At 34.1% G+C, this 15,792-nt stretch overlaps 1 protein-coding gene across 2 annotated transcripts in view; it reads left to right on the top strand.

Moving 5' to 3' along the window:
* Positions 1–15,792, top strand: part of CDC73 (cell division cycle 73) — a 119,533-nt gene that overhangs the window by 67,846 nt on the left and 35,895 nt on the right. For both annotated transcript variants that reach the window (XR_006815568.1, XM_045982855.1), the window contains exon 11: positions 11,044–11,101. Coding sequence is in view for 1 of the 2 variants with exons in the window: in XM_045982855.1 (XP_045838811.1) it covers positions 11,044–11,101 (58 nt within the window). In the remaining variant the exon portion in view is untranslated. The remainder of the gene's footprint in view (positions 1–11,043; positions 11,102–15,792) is intronic.

Below are 15,792 nucleotides of genomic sequence, written 5' to 3' on the forward strand. Positions count from 1 at the left end.
TAATGTTTTGGGTCACATGTCATTTCCACCATAGTACTCTGAAAAATGCCATGTGACATAGTTATTTAGAGACAAGCTTTAGTTTTAATTGCGATCACTCAACAATTTAGCATAGAGTAATGTTTGCTTAGAGTTTATATCTTTTGACTTAAAATCAGATGAAATCTTTTTCATATTATAAATATGTGGACAAATAGCACATTTTTGGCTGTTTAATATTAGTAAGTTTTCTCTTTTTAAAGAAAAATGACTGTGTTCATTAAGAGTTTACAGTTTTCCTTTGAAGTCAGTAGATGATTTATGAACCAGTTTTACTTTTCCTTGAACTTACTATAAACCAGGAATTAGCCTGATTTCAAATTAGCAATCTCAGAATGACCACAAGTGTCAGTGTTTGCCTGCCTTATTTTTCTTCTTCAGTTTTCACCAACTTGTACAGCAGAAACTCATACTATTTAAGAATTTCTTTTGACTTGAAAGTGGAGCTAAATTTGAGTGTCTCTTTCAGAACTAATTTTCAACACCCTCATCAGTTTTAATTCATACAAACTATTAATGATCCTAAGGGAAAATAAAAGCATTAAGATCAGCAGTAGTTTTTATTATGCTTGTATGTTCTTCAGTTTCTTAGTATTGTAGCTGCTTCAGTGTAGCATAAATCACCTATACTCTTTCATTTGTTTTTTTGGCACACAGGGAATATTCTTCTGAAGAGCTTTGGTTCTCAGTGGGTGAAACGCTATTTTCTAGGAGGTGTTCTAGAAGTTTATGAGGATATTTTTAGTTGACAAAAATCACTAAAGGGCATTTAGTGAGTTAGGCCAGGAAGGAGGTCTATAGTGGGTTGGACAATTTTAAATGAACCTAAAACTTAATTAGAATGCAAAGTATATTTTGTGAAATTTTAACATAGACTGAATTTTTCTAGGTATATAGCCATAGTGTCCAATAAAGAGGGTTGTACCCAACTTTGTTCTTAACTTGGCAAGTAGTTCACCATTTTGAAAAATCCTATTCCTGTGGCAGTCATGTTTGTAGTAGATGACTTATCGGTAGAGTACACCAGTGTGTGGACATTTGTAATTGTTAACATTCACTGTGATTTTATGAATAGGTACTAGCATCTGATTACTTCATTATGTCTTCTGGTATAATTGTTTCTGAGAGTGATACTGAAATACTTGTGTTTATCATAAATTTCCTTTAAAATTTCATTTTTGTATTTGTTAGGATATTGATTTCCTTTAAAAACAATTACATACATAGGTTGTTTATATTACCTGTGCATTTCATTTCAGATTGTTAAAAGGAGTCAGTGTAAAATATTTCCTAAATGCAAGAGACATACTGAGTTTGATAAGGGTGTGAAGCCCACTAGGTCAGTATCTTTAAGTTCTCAGGCACCTTACTCCCTACTCCTCAACACACTGATAATATTTAAAAATGTTAATTCATTACAAAGTATAACAAATCAATTTGTAGATTTAGGTAGATGTAATGTGTTGAAACTTAAAACTCTGCTAAAACTTCACAAAGAAGTATTATTATTCACATAAAATTTATTAGTATTAGAAAATGCTTTTTATTTAATAGCTTTAGTAGATAAAGGAAAGAAAGGAAAAAGTCAGAAGGAAATAGAATGTTTTCCCCAAAGGGCTTTTTTGAGAAGAGCTGGAAGCATAAATATGCTTGATTCTAAATTCATGGAACTCTCTTCAGAATTCTTATTTATGATCTGATTGGAAATAGGAACTTAAGCATAAAGAAACTTTGCAAAGCAAGAAAGAGGCAGGCAAAGGTTATAGGATTAGGAATGGGTAATGTTTGACTTCAGGGTTTGGTTTTCTTCCCCTTCTGCAACTCCTTAGAGGATACCTAAGGGATTCACTTACATTCAACAAATACATTGAACATTTTTTACATGCAAACTACAGAGGAGTATGAGCTTTATCACTAGGTTCCTTTTATTCAAGAAATTGATAGATAGGATACATAGATCATTCCATAGATAGCAAAATAACTGGAAGAAAACTTAATTTTTTTATGTTTATTTAACTTTTTCCCTTCAGTTTCAAAATGTTTTCTATAATTCATCATTGTGTCACTCAATTTCACTCTTTTGATACTTTTGATCTTCCTAATTGCAGTTGGTTTGCATTACATTTTTATCATCTTAATTTTTCGTGCTTTTCGAATATTTTATTCCCTTTAAATAACACAGTGTCTCAAGGATAATACAATTGCTGAGTTTTAGTGAACCAAAATTTTAAAAATCAAAATGCTTATTTTTTTATTATACTCTCCATTTTCTTTTATCATTTCCCTGATTACTTACTAACATATTGAGTCTGTTTCTTTTCTATATCCTCATAGTTGACTTTGAATTTTTTCTGTATTTCCTCTGTAACTTTTCTCGGATTTTATACTTATTAATATCTCTGGCATTTATAATCCAGAATATTTCATTTGACTCTGTGTTTGTTGGGGGTAAGGAGGTCAAATAGTTAAATATATACAAGTCTGTGTTTATTTTAGCTTCTTCATTCCATTTATTGAGTTATATTAAATGGTAAAACATTGAATGTTTTCTTTTAAAGCTTACAATTTGTTGTTTTCCTTTCTATCTCTGTTGCCAGTACCTGTAATTGTGTGATTCTCAAAATAGTCAAATTTATCTAATTCCAAACATATACCCTTTGATAGAGGGAGATGGGCCGGAGAATATTATGTTTTTATTCAGTGGAACAGAAGAAGAGCAAATTTACATGGCCATACCATCTTTTTTTTTTTTTTTTTTTAAGATTTTATTTATTTATTTGACAGAGAGAGATCATAAGTAGGCAGAGAGAGAGAGTGAGAGGGAAGCAGGCTCCCTGCTGAGCAGAGAGCCGGATGTGGGACTCGATCCCAGGACCCTGAGATCATGACCTGAGCTGAAGGCAGCAGCTTAAACCACTGAGCCACCCAGGCGCCCCTGGCCATACCATCTTTGAAGAAACCTATATGTCTTTAAACTCAGTTAATTGGACATTTGAGGTCATACTGCAGTGGCATTGTTCCTAATGACAAGCTATTACTTACATTAAAGTAATGGACTTTCTGGGGGAGAATTAGACCTTTCTCATCATCTAAAAATCTAGTTGTCTCATTTTGGTGGCAAGTTAATCAAGATCCTGAGAGGTTGTGATTTTCTCAGAGCTCCTCTCTTTAATATGTCAGAGCCAAAGCTAGAACCTGGGGTTCAAGACTTTTAAGTGAAGTTTTTTGCACTGATTTACACTGCCTGTGGTTACATCAGTATATTTGTTTTTAGTCCATGGACCCATAAGGTCCACAAATGATCCCTTAACCCTCACCTTCTGCCACTATAAGAAATCTTGCCAGTTTTAAATAAGAAAGATTGTGCTTTTAAACCTCAGTGACACATATAAAAGAATTGTTCATTTGTGCCAGAAAGTTATGTGGCCATTATAGACTTTGGTATTAAAGGAGATCAATTTCTATGCTTTGGTTTGTGTCTAATGCAATTTTATAATTAAACATTTCATCTACATTTATGTGGATGTAATTTTTAAATTTGTAGATAGATAAACAAAAAATTTTTTTATATTTTCCCATTATGCAAGAATAACCTGTTAAAGATTTTGTATTCTTGTCTCACTCTATTTTCCTCTCTTTTGATCCAAATTTCACTTGCTGTACTAGTATTAGTCAGGATTCTCCAGAGAAAAAAACGGATGGATGGATGGATGGATGGATGGATGGATGGATGGATGGAGGAATTGGCACAAGTGATTATGGAAATGGAAAAGTCCCAGGATTTTCAGTCAACAAGCTGGAGACCCAGGAGAGTTGATGGTACAGCTCAAGTCTAAGGCAGGGTCCAAAGGCAAGAGAATAGGGATGTCCCAGTTTGACAGCAGCCAGGCAGAGTGAATTCTTTCTCACTCTGCCTTTTTGTTCTGCTCATTTCTTCAGTGGATTCAATGAGGCCCACCCACAAAGGGGAGAGCAATCTGCTTTACTCAGTCTGTTGATTCAAATGTTACTCTTACCCAGAAACATTCTCAGGGACACATCCAGAATGATGTTTTAACAAAATTATCTGGGTGCTCCATTGCCCAGTTAACACATAAAATTAACCTTTAGAGTTACGTTCTGAAAACATCTTCGAGAATGATGAATGGAAAACTGGTATTTAGTTTTTTAATCAGTGAGTATCTTCTGATGTTATTCACAAGCACTTGTATTCCGTTTTGTCTGTGACTGTAAAGTTTTAATTCCATGAGTGAATTTGGGTAGGAATAGATTTTTGTTTTATCTTCTATGAGATTAAAATATTACTTTAGTCTCTGCTTCTTTGGTTTCAAGTAGCAGAAACTTGCTCAAGTCCGCATAAGGAACAAAAGGAAATATGTTATAATGGTATAGGAATATTCTGCAGAATCCAGGACTGAGAAATATAAATTGGTCTTAAAAGAACACTGTGAGACATTGGAAAACTGTCAGGAATCAAGGAAGCTTTTCTGTTTCTGTCTGATGCCATATGATTACTTGTCAACTTTTCTGCATCTGTACACCAGCTCTCTAGTCTTTTGTTAGTCCTCCTTAAAGCCAGCCTGCTAACACATAACTGTAGCTCCCATTGCTGGACATATCTCTTAGTGTGGATTTTGAAATCCAAAGGAGAGAAGATATGATTGGGTTAGCTTGTTCACAAGTTTATCCTTTGTGGGTATAGTCCAGCTCTTAAAAGGGGAAATAGGATATTCTCTGAGTAGACATCCCTTGAGAAGTCTGCCATCATTTGTAATTAGACTGTGTTTATTCTTTTATGCATATTTTGTGTTTTTTAAAAAAGATTTTTTTATTATTTATATATATGAATTACCATTTTAAGTGTATAATTCAGTGGCATTAAGTATGTCCACAATGTTGTACAGCCATCACCACTCTGTATCTCCAGAACTTTCTCATCATTCCAAACTGAAACTCTGTATACATTAAGCAGTTATCTGTTGCCCTCTCTCCAGTCCCTGGTAACAACTACACTGCTTTCTATTTTCATGAATTTGACTCTTCCAGGTACTTCATAGAAGTACAGTCATGCAGTATTGGTCTTTTTGTGTCTATCTTAATTCATTTAGCATAATGTTTTCAAGGTTCAACCATGTTATGGATATATATATATATATATATCAGGATTTCATTTTTTTTTAAAGACTGAATGGTATTCCATTGTATGTATAAACTGTAATTTGTGTATCCATTCATTTGTCACTGGACATTTGGGTTGTTTTTACCTTTTGGCTATTGTGAATAATGTTATGCACATCAGCATACAAATACCTAGTCAAGTCCCTGCTTTCAGTTCTTCAGTTATATACCAAGAGTTGGAATTGCTAGATCATATGTAATTCTGTGTTTAGTTTTTTGAGGTACAACCATACTATTTTTCATAGTACTTACAAATCTTACATTCCCACCAGCCATGCACAAAGATTCTAATATCTCCACATCCTTGTCACTACTTGTTAATTTCTCTGTGTGTGTGTGTGTGTGTCTGTGTGTGTGTGTGTGTGTGTGTGATAATAGCTATCCTAATAGGTATGAAGTGTTATCTCATTGTGGTTTGTAGTGATGTTTGAGCATATTTTCATGTGCTTGTGGACCAGCTAGAGAATGGTTAGTTTCTCAGGAGAAATGTCTATTCAAGTTCTTAGCCCATTTTTGAATTGGGATGTTTCTTTTTCGGTTTTGAGTTGAAGGAGATGTTTTGTTGTTTTTTTTTTCTTCCCTGAGAGTGAGAGAAGGTGCACTTGCGAGAGCAGGGGGAGGAATAGAGAGAGGGACCAGCAGACTCAGTGCTAAGTGTAGAGTCCACTGTGGGGCTCAGTATCATGAGCAGGAGATCATGACCTGAGCTGAAACCAAGAGTTGGACACTTAACCACCGAGGTGCCCTTTTTCTCCCCTCCTAATTGCCCTGGCTGGAATTTCAGATGCTATGTTGAATCAAAGTAGTGAAAGTGGACATACTGTTCCTGATCTTAAGGGGAAAGGTTTCAGTCTTTCCCATTGTGCATGTTAGCTGTTGCGAATTTTTTATATTTAGTTTTAATTATGTTAAAGAAGTTTCCTTTCATTCCTAGTTTGGTAAGTAAGGTGTGTTTGATGTTGTTTTTATTCATGAAAGAATGTTAAATTGTCAGATCCTTTTTCTGTGTCAGTTGAAATTATCATCTATTTGCCCTTCATTCTGTTAATGTGGTATATATTTCATCTATTGATTTTCCTGTATTGAAACATCCTTGCATTCCAGGAGTAAATGACACTTGGTCATGGTGTATTCTATGAACTTGGTTTGTCAGAGACTGTTTTCTTATGGAAAGAAGTTGATTTAATAAATATTAGTTCCTCTTTATTTTGGACACTAAGTTGAACATACACATACTTACAGAAAGTACTTATGTGCACATTATAAATAACTAAATACATATGTAATTCTTTATAATTTTTAAACTTTCATTTACTGATCCTCCATTAAATTACAAAACTTGATTAAGGCAGGGATCCCTTTGCTCTTGTTTATACTGATGGATTCCCAGTTTTTTGATACTCAGTGCTTTGATCAATATGTATAGAATGAATAAATTAATGTTTAAGTCTCTCAGTAATTTTTTATGATATTTTTGCCATTTTTATTTAGCAGATTGAAACAGTTTAACAGTGGTGAATCAGTAATACTAAGGGAAATGGCTTTGTTTTAATTAGTTAATGTATATTTTTTAAGGATCTATAGTACATTAGGCACCATGTAACAGGCATGGAGAAATAGTGGACAGTCCCTGACCTAAGTTAGCTTACAGTCTGGTTGAGAGAAGCAGACAAATAAATAGAGAATTCTGTAGCAAATGAGGGATTTGATAGAGGTATCAAATCTATATATTTTATAAATACAGTGTATTTTAGGATTGTGTTAACTATTTTCTATATTGGCTGACATTATATGCATATGCCCTTCGGTTATGGCAAATGTAAAAAAATAAGTTGTGCTCATAATTTGTGTTTTGCTCTTAAAATCTTTTATGTTTTCAGCCTCATTGTCATTTGTCTACAGAGTTGCAATTTTCTTTTTCTTTCTTTTTTTTTTTTAAGATTTTATTTATTTATTTATTTGACAGAGATCACAAGGAGGCAGAGAGCCAGGCAGAGAGGGGGTGGGAAAGCCTGCCCCCAACTGAGCAGAGAGCCCCTTGCAGGGCTCTATCCCAGGACGCTGAGATCATGACCTGAGCCGAAGGGAGAGGCTTTAACCCACTGAGCCACCCAGGCGCCCCGCAGTTTTCTTTGTCTACATAGTTTTTCAAAAATTATTCTTTTTTTTTTTTTTTTTTAAAGACTCAATGTACTTAAAATTCAGATGCTTTTTAAAAAAGCATCCTGGTAGGGGCGCCTGGGTGGCTCAGTGGATTGGGCCACTGCCTTCGGCTCAGGTCATGATCTCAGGGTCCTGGGATCGAGCCCCGCGTCGGGCTCTCTGCTCCGCAGGGAGCCTGCTTCCTCCTCTCTCTCTGCCTGCCTCTCTGCCTAGTTGTGGTTTCTCTCTGTTAAATAAATAAAATATTAAAAAAAAAAAAAAAAAAGCATCCTGGTAGTTGGGGATTCTGATTATCAAATCCACATTTCATGGGAGTGTGTTACTATAGAAAGACAAAAGCATATAAGGGTACAGTTAGTATTTCATTTTTAAAACATGTTATTTTTGCTGTCATAAGTACAGTAGTCAAAATGATAGTTTATAAACTGCATATGTATTGTGTTTTCTTCATTTAGAATTTTCAGTATTTTCTGAAGTTACATATAAGCAGCATTTTCCCAAATTAAGTGAATATAATGTATTCTTTTTCATACCGACACTTGTTACAAATATTTTTTTCTTACAATATTACACATCATGGTATTATTTTCTGCTTGTTTAAAGCAGCAAATAACCAATATTCTCTCTCCCAGTACCAGAAGATTTTTAGATTTTCTCATTTGCTAAAATAAGGCAAGTAAGGATTATAAACAGCATAGTTTGTTTTGCCTTGTTATGTTTTACAAAAACGATTCTATCACTTCTGCCATTCTTATCAGTTATTTCTTTTCTAGAATGCCTCAAGTCTCGGTGGAAATTGTAATTGTTCTGACTTTTCAAGAGAAAGCAAGTTTTCCTCTTCAGTTAGCACAGCTTGTCAGCTCTTTTAGTTGTTGGGGTTTTTTTGTTTGTTTGTTTTGTTTTGTTTCTTTGCTGAACTTTATTTTCCCAGATGGGTATTATTTTTCTTCCCCCAATCCAAATATCTCTAAAAATGTAGAACTGTCAGTCTCTTCCCCATATTACTGCCAAATTATTGTTCCTTTTTCTTAACGTATGCCAGATACACCATTTTATAGCCTTTGAAAAACTTCACCTTTGTTTCTTCATGTGGGGTTGATTATATGGTTTCTGAGGTTCTTTATGCAAGGACTTCTATAATTTTATTTCAAAATAGTACAGCTTGGAGTGGAATGAACTTTTAGCCCTTAGTATTGGCTAGGGAGTCCTGAACGGGCTGTACACTGACATGATCAGCAAAGATCTCCCCAGTTTTTTTTTCAAGGAGTCCACAGTCTTCAGTTTAATAGCTGTATAGCTTTGTGTGTGTGAGAGTGTGTGTGAATGCATGCTTGTACTTAACACTTATTTGTGTTTGTTTACTAACTCCAGAATTAAAGTTATACTGTATTGACTCACATTTTCAGTACATCTGAGGAGACAAAGAACTCTGCTGGTTGCAACTAACAGTAACTCTGCTCAAGTAATTAGATAAAAATGTGTGTGGGAGTGCATAGTAGTAGCGGTGAGGGATTTTATTTATTTATTTTTTAAAAGGTTTTATTTATTTATTTGACATCGATCACAAGTAGGCAGAGAGGCAGGCAGAGAGAGAGAGAGGAGAAGGCAGGCTCCCTGCTGAGCAGAAAGCCCGATGTGGGGCTCTATCCCAGGACCCTGGGATCATTGCCTGAGCTGAAGGCAAAGGCCTTAACCCACTGAGCCACCCAGGCACCCCAGAGGTGAGGGATTTTAAAGGCTCATATAATCAAGAAGAGGTAGGGGGAGAAGAGGCCTTGCAGGCTATTATAACTAGACAGGTGTTATAAAGGATGTTGTATTCTGCCTCTTTATTTTGTGCATACTAGTGTCATTCTGTTCTCCTCCAAATGGGCTTTCCCCAGGAGTCAAGAGGTACATGGTCATCTGTAATTTTTGGTTTACCACCTTGCAGCCTTGTAACTAGAGGTGTAACATGCTAGTTCCAATTTATATAACATAAAGGGGAGAAGAACTCTTGATTGACCTAACCTAAGACATATGCCTCTTCCAGTGACCAAGGGCTAAGGCTTATTCCCAAAAAGGGATAATTTGGAGTAGGAGAAGTTCATCAAGCAATGATCGCTTACTTTGTAAACAGAAAATACCCAGTTTTGAGTTTACTCAAAAGTATGTAAAACACTTAAGGGTTAGGATTTGTAATGGAAAAGACTTTTTTTTACATATTACTTCTATGTGCTTGTACCTTTTGCTCACCCATGTTATAAGAGCCATAGTCTCTTCATATGGTATAGGTATATTTTAGTAGTCACCTGAATCAGTTTTGGTTCTGATAGTTCTCAATATGCACGTAGTGCTGTTTTGTTCTTCATCTACTCTTTTGAAAAGAAGGGGCTTTGATTTGGATCCAGCCAACCTTACAGTGAAAATGTAGACAGAAAGATATCTGCATATGTGTGTGCTCATTGTTCTTCTCTCTCATTTCTTTTATTTTTTCTGTTTCTGTGTGTACTTAAGTCACATTCCATGACTCAATATTTACATATAAGGATTTCTTAAGTAATATGGGTAACATTTATTTTATTTTCATGTTTATTGTATAATACCTAGTTGATTCTCTTTATGGACTAACATGAGATAGAAAACTAAAATGTCTTTGATTTAGTTATTTATTTAAAAAACAACTGTGATATAGCCTGCCATTCCAAATTATTTTACTATGAAGAGTCTCAAGTTTTGAAGACAATGTAATATGGTTAAAATTAACATTATTTAGCAGTATTTCTTTAGAAATGTTTCTGTGATTCTAATACCGATTTTTATTATTATGGATTTATGTAGTTTCCTTGATAGTTATCAAATTTCATTCAATTGAGTACGACTAGAGTAATATCTTCACTAGTTGTTTTGAAATTTACGTTTGTAGCTTTTTTTGTTGTTTTCTATTAAGTGTGAATATGATTAAAACTGTAAAACTAAAGACAGCTTTTTGAGTATCTTAAGCATTTCAGCAGCATCTACTCCTGAATATGTGATTGATATATTTCAATACTTAGCATATATTCTTCTATATATTACATGCTTAGTAATTAGTTGAGATTGTTATTTAGTTAAAATTTTCAACCACTCTTAAATGTAACAAATCTTGTCTTTATAAGTGTGATTATTTCCCTAAATATTTTAAAAGCATTTAATTTGAAATGTTTGTGGGATTTTTTAATGCACTGCAAAGTAACATCATTTACATCTTTCTAATGTGAGATTATGTATCATTTATTCATTTTGAGACTTTGATGGAAAAAAGATTGACTTGATTTTAAAATGGGTAATAACATTTATGCAACTATTAAAATTGTCAACAATTAAGCATATCATCAAATATTTGAAAAATGTTATATTCTTAGAAATGGTATGATAACGGTTTAAATTTATTTTCTACTAAAGAATCCTTTTATTACCTCATGACCAGTAGCATAAAAGATAAGAGAGGTGTTTTTGTTTTCTGTGGGGTTTTTTTGTTTTGTTTTGCTTTTTGTTTTAATGCTTAGGATCATAACATGTTTAGTGGAGGGACTGATTGAATGAGAGACAAGGAGATATGAAATTTCTTTGCAGTAATTAAATGGAAGTGTTTATTATGTAAAGGAATTCTAATATTATTTGTCAATTTTTATTCTTCTAAAGGAAGGTGCATCGGCCCGTAAGACTCAGACTCCTGCAGCACAGCCAGTACCAAGACCAGGTGAAATATAAAACTTTGGGATTTTTGTTTGTTTGTTTTTTAATTGTCACAAATTTTTTTGATACTACAATGCTTTGAAGGAATTGAAATTTTACTTTAATATAAAGTAATATAGGAACATTTACTTGAACAAATAGGTAGAGTTGAAGAGTTAAATTTTTTTTTAGAAAATGTAAGATCTTAGAAAAATGTTTTAAAAAGCTATGTATATGTACAGTTTCTTGTTCGAGGTACATATGGATGTGATTTTTCCTCCTCTCTCGGAAGCACAGCATTACAATTTTAATAGACTGTTCAGCAGCTTTGATGCTTAGAATTTCAGATGTCTGTGTTTTTGAACATATACGATTCTGTAATCAGTTCTGTAAAATATGTGGTAAGCATAAGCATTACTGAAGCTATTTTGGAAATATTTTTCTTCCCTCTTCCTAGTTTCTCACAAGGTTGATCTTTATAAATGGATGTAGAGACCAACAGTATATTCATTTAAGGTGTTTTGGGTTTGATTTTGGTGTTTTTACATTTAGTGTACTGAAAGTGTTAGGCTATACCTTTTCTCTTTTACCTTATCAGTGGTTTTGAAAATGGCTATGAAGAAAATGAATAGGATTGGAAATGCACAGGCAAGAATTTAATTGGGTGATCTTCCTCTTAAATTTGGCAGTATCAATAGTGCAGAATTGGTTGTCTTTTTATTCATAGTATGTTTACAAGCTAACTCTAAAATTTTGTAAATCATACATACTAAATACTTCTGGAAGCACTTTAGAAGTACAGTATTATGAATATATGTGGCTTATAGTGGGATGATTTTATATCAGAATGTGTCCTGGATCCATGTATCTGGATTTTGACATGAGTAGTATTTACTTTTTCTTTTTCTTTCTTTTTTTTTTTTTTAATGACAGTGGATTTGTTTGGAATCTTTATCATTCCTGTTTTTGAGGATGAGTGAAGAGAAGAACTTCATTAGCCATGTGTTAACTTTGGAGCACACTGGATAAATTTATTTCAGATAACAGGACTGTGGCACTGCTTTTTAAGTACAGAGGACCTTAATGAAAAGCCATATTAAGAGTATAAGGAAGAGCAATTAAATTCAATAAATGTTAGTTGAATGCTTTCCATGTATGTACTCAGGGCCAGAAACTAGAAAAAGCTAAAAAGGAGTTCTTTTCAGGAAGGAAGAAAAAGTGAAGGCAATAGGAATTACCAGACTCAGTTGGGCCCAAACAATACAACCTGTGAAGTAGAGGGATATTATAGAGGCAAATGATTGATATAGAACTGTGTTTCTTTGGAAGGGTGGGATGGGAGACTATGATTGGTCAGTCTACAGAGGATCACATTAGAAATTCAGAAATGGTGTAATAGGGGAGAAATCACCACTAGAGATTTCTAATGCACTTTTGTGTTATGTAGTGTAAAATTATCATTTCACATTTTCTCAGAATCATTTGGTAGACAAGGAAAGGGGTAGGGGAGGCACTGATAGCTAAATAAATCAGGTTGTTCTAATGTACCATGTGATAAGATGAAGTTAAGGGAGCTGGATTCTATCTGTCAGTTTTGTGACCTTGGGGAAGATTATATGTAAACTATGGAGCTCTGAGTCTTTTCAACTCTTAATATTTTATCATTCTTTTTCAACTGTTCTACCAAGGTGCCCTGGTGATTAAACTGATTGAAATTAATGTGAATTAATATCTCAGAACAAATATTCTGATGCCCATCCATGTGAGATCTCCTCTTCCTTTTCCACAAGTTTTTAGCACTCACCTGTGAATAAAAACTGATTTTAGTGGATGTTCAGCAGTTTGTCACCTTTGTCTTGATTAGTGAATTTTTCTTTTGCTGTAGAAATGTTTTTTGTATTTGCCTATGGAATGCTGCCCAGTTTGAAGAAATACGTGTAATATATGACATGTTCACTTATGCTGTCTTTTCCAAAATTAAAAAAATATATATAAAATATAAAAATATATGAATGCTCAAAACCTGTTTGGCAGCATAATATGTTATAGATGAGAAATTATCCATTCATAACTTTTATTTATAGGTAGAGTTCGAATCATTTGAAAATGGAGGACTGAACCACCGTTTTGTTTCCCTCTTCAGTGGGGCGACTCAAATACTGAGTTCCATTATTGATTACTTTTCCTTTTTATTATTCTTTCACCACATGTTTATCTAGCACTAATTGTGCCAGGCAAGTCCCTGGGTAAATTTGATATTTGAAAGTGTCTATAATTATTCTCAACTTCTAAATATCTATTTGGAGAATGTAACTAACAAAAAGCACATGTTTTTCAGTGGATTAGGAAGGATAAGCCTTTGATAAGCCATACTCCTGTACCTTACTGTCATTTTCTTTCTAGGTTAAATCTCTTACCCATATCCTTGCTTTCTGCCTCTTTCTTATGCATGTACAGTGCATATTTCATTTCTCCAGCTTTAATTTTTTACTTTTATTTCATAGATTGCCTGAAATGGGTAGGTGAACCATAGCTCTAGTTTATCTGCTTTACATATAAGATTGATAGAGAGAATTAGCCATTTGTATACTTTATTTATTTATTTATTTATTACTTAATTTTTAAAATATTTATTTACTTGAGAGAGAGGGAGTGTGAAAGAGAGATCATGAGCAGGCGGAAGGGTAGGGGGAGAAGCAACTCCCCGCTGAGCAGGGAGCTTGATGCCGGACTCATCCCAGGATCCTGGGATCATGACCTGAGTGGAAGGCAGAGGCTTAACTGACTGAGCCACCCAGGTGCCCCACCCCTTGTATATTTTTAAAAGATTGTGCTGGTTCTAGTATTTCATTCCATATTTTTATGTCTATGCTGATGATTTTCAAATTTGTATCTCCAAATCAGACATCTCTTCTTATCTCTGGTATTTTGTATGAACTGTCTAATATTTGGATGTGCCATAGGCATCTTAAAACTGACGTAAAACCTCTGTTGCCTGAACTTTTCTCCCAAGTGTCTTCTTCATGAATAAACGGCACCACTGTGAACTCTGTTTCTTGAGCAAAAAAATTCAGGCATTACTCTTCATTATTCACTTTTCACATTTGCTTATTGCTCTCATCTAATAGGTCAGTGACTTCTGTCAAATTTACCTTTTCTGTGTTTCAGATTTGTCTCTTTATCTCTACTACAAGAATTTAAGTCTAAACCATTATCATTTCTCTAGACCAGTGCTTCTTGAAGTGTTAGTCCATGACCTATTTCTGGCTTCCAACAAGATACATACAGAAATTGATAGTACAGTACTGTCACAACATCCAAGTCCATGATCATTTTCCAGTAATTCAGTGTTACTGCATTTTATTCACTTGACCTTGGAAATTTCAAATATATTAAAAAAAAAAAAAAACTCTTATATTTACACTTAATTTGAGTAGCACCACTGTGTGGACTATTGTTAATAATCCTGAATTTTCTGCTTTCGTGCTTGTCCCTTTTTGATCCTTTATTTAAATCTTTTGTTTTTCCTTTCCAGAAGATGTGAAATGAAAATCAAATTATGTCACTTTGTGGCTTAAAAATTACAGGGTTTTCCAGTGGCATTTACATACAAACCTAATGTTGCCTAGAAAGTGTGTATGTGTGTATGTATGTGTGTGTGTATATGTATATGTATATACTTGCCATTTGAAAGCATATATTTTTAACCTCATTTCCTGCCACTCTTTCTTTTGTCCCTGTAGTCTATGCATTTGCAGTTCCTTAAGCACAGCAGTTTCTTCCTGTCTTTGGCATTTGCTCACATTCCTACCCCTTACTGGGCTGTTCTTCACTTATTCTTTGCACATTGGCTCCTTTTCATCCTTGAAATCTGAGCTTAAATGACACTTCTTTGAGAGCCTTTCTCTATGCGTTTTTTCCAAAGGACACTTTTCTGTCAGTTGTAATGCCTTTTGTTTCTTAATAATTGACGGTTCAAACTTGTTTAAATATGTTTGTATGCTTGCTTATTTATGGTCTGACTCCCCTATTTTACTGAAGGGTTTTTGAGGGCAGTGACTATTTCTGTTTTATTTACAATAATAAGAGGGCCTTGTGCATAAGGCTCTGCATATTTAAGTGAAGACTAATTATATTAGAAATCATAGATAGCATAGCAATCAATAATAATTACTTATTCTCAGCTTGTAAATTTTCAGTTATGGAATTTGCTGAAGGTAGTGGTAGTATTAGTGGTACTAGAAGCAGTAGCATTTAGGATGAGCTCCTATAGCCACAGGGTTCGCCAAATATTAAATATGAGCCAAGATCTGATTAAGGACTTAACCAGCATTGTTGTTTTTAAGATTGTTAAAGCAGTTTCAAGATGTAGAAACTATTATTACTGATTTATAGTTGAGGACAACTGAGACTGAATGAATGGTCTATCAATTCAGCTTGCAACGGTAATTTGCCCAGGAAGTGGCAAAATGTAGATAGGAATTGAGATAATCTGAGTACAGATTCTTCCTCTTAATCACTGTGCCTTATGAACTAGTGTTATTCTGCCCTTTCTTCCCCTCTCCCACTTTAAATCAAGCTTAGGATAGTGTGTTTGTCATTGTGTCTGGACCTTGGTCCTTATTTAACCAGGGAACTTATTTGTATTCTTATGTAATTATTTTTTTGCTACGTCTCTAAATTTTAATATGTGTGCTTTCATATTTCGTCTTTTTC

Source organism: Meles meles, chromosome 17 (genome assembly GCF_922984935.1).
Source record: "Meles meles chromosome 17, mMelMel3.1 paternal haplotype, whole genome shotgun sequence".
NCBI lineage: Eukaryota > Metazoa > Chordata > Mammalia > Carnivora > Mustelidae > Meles > Meles meles.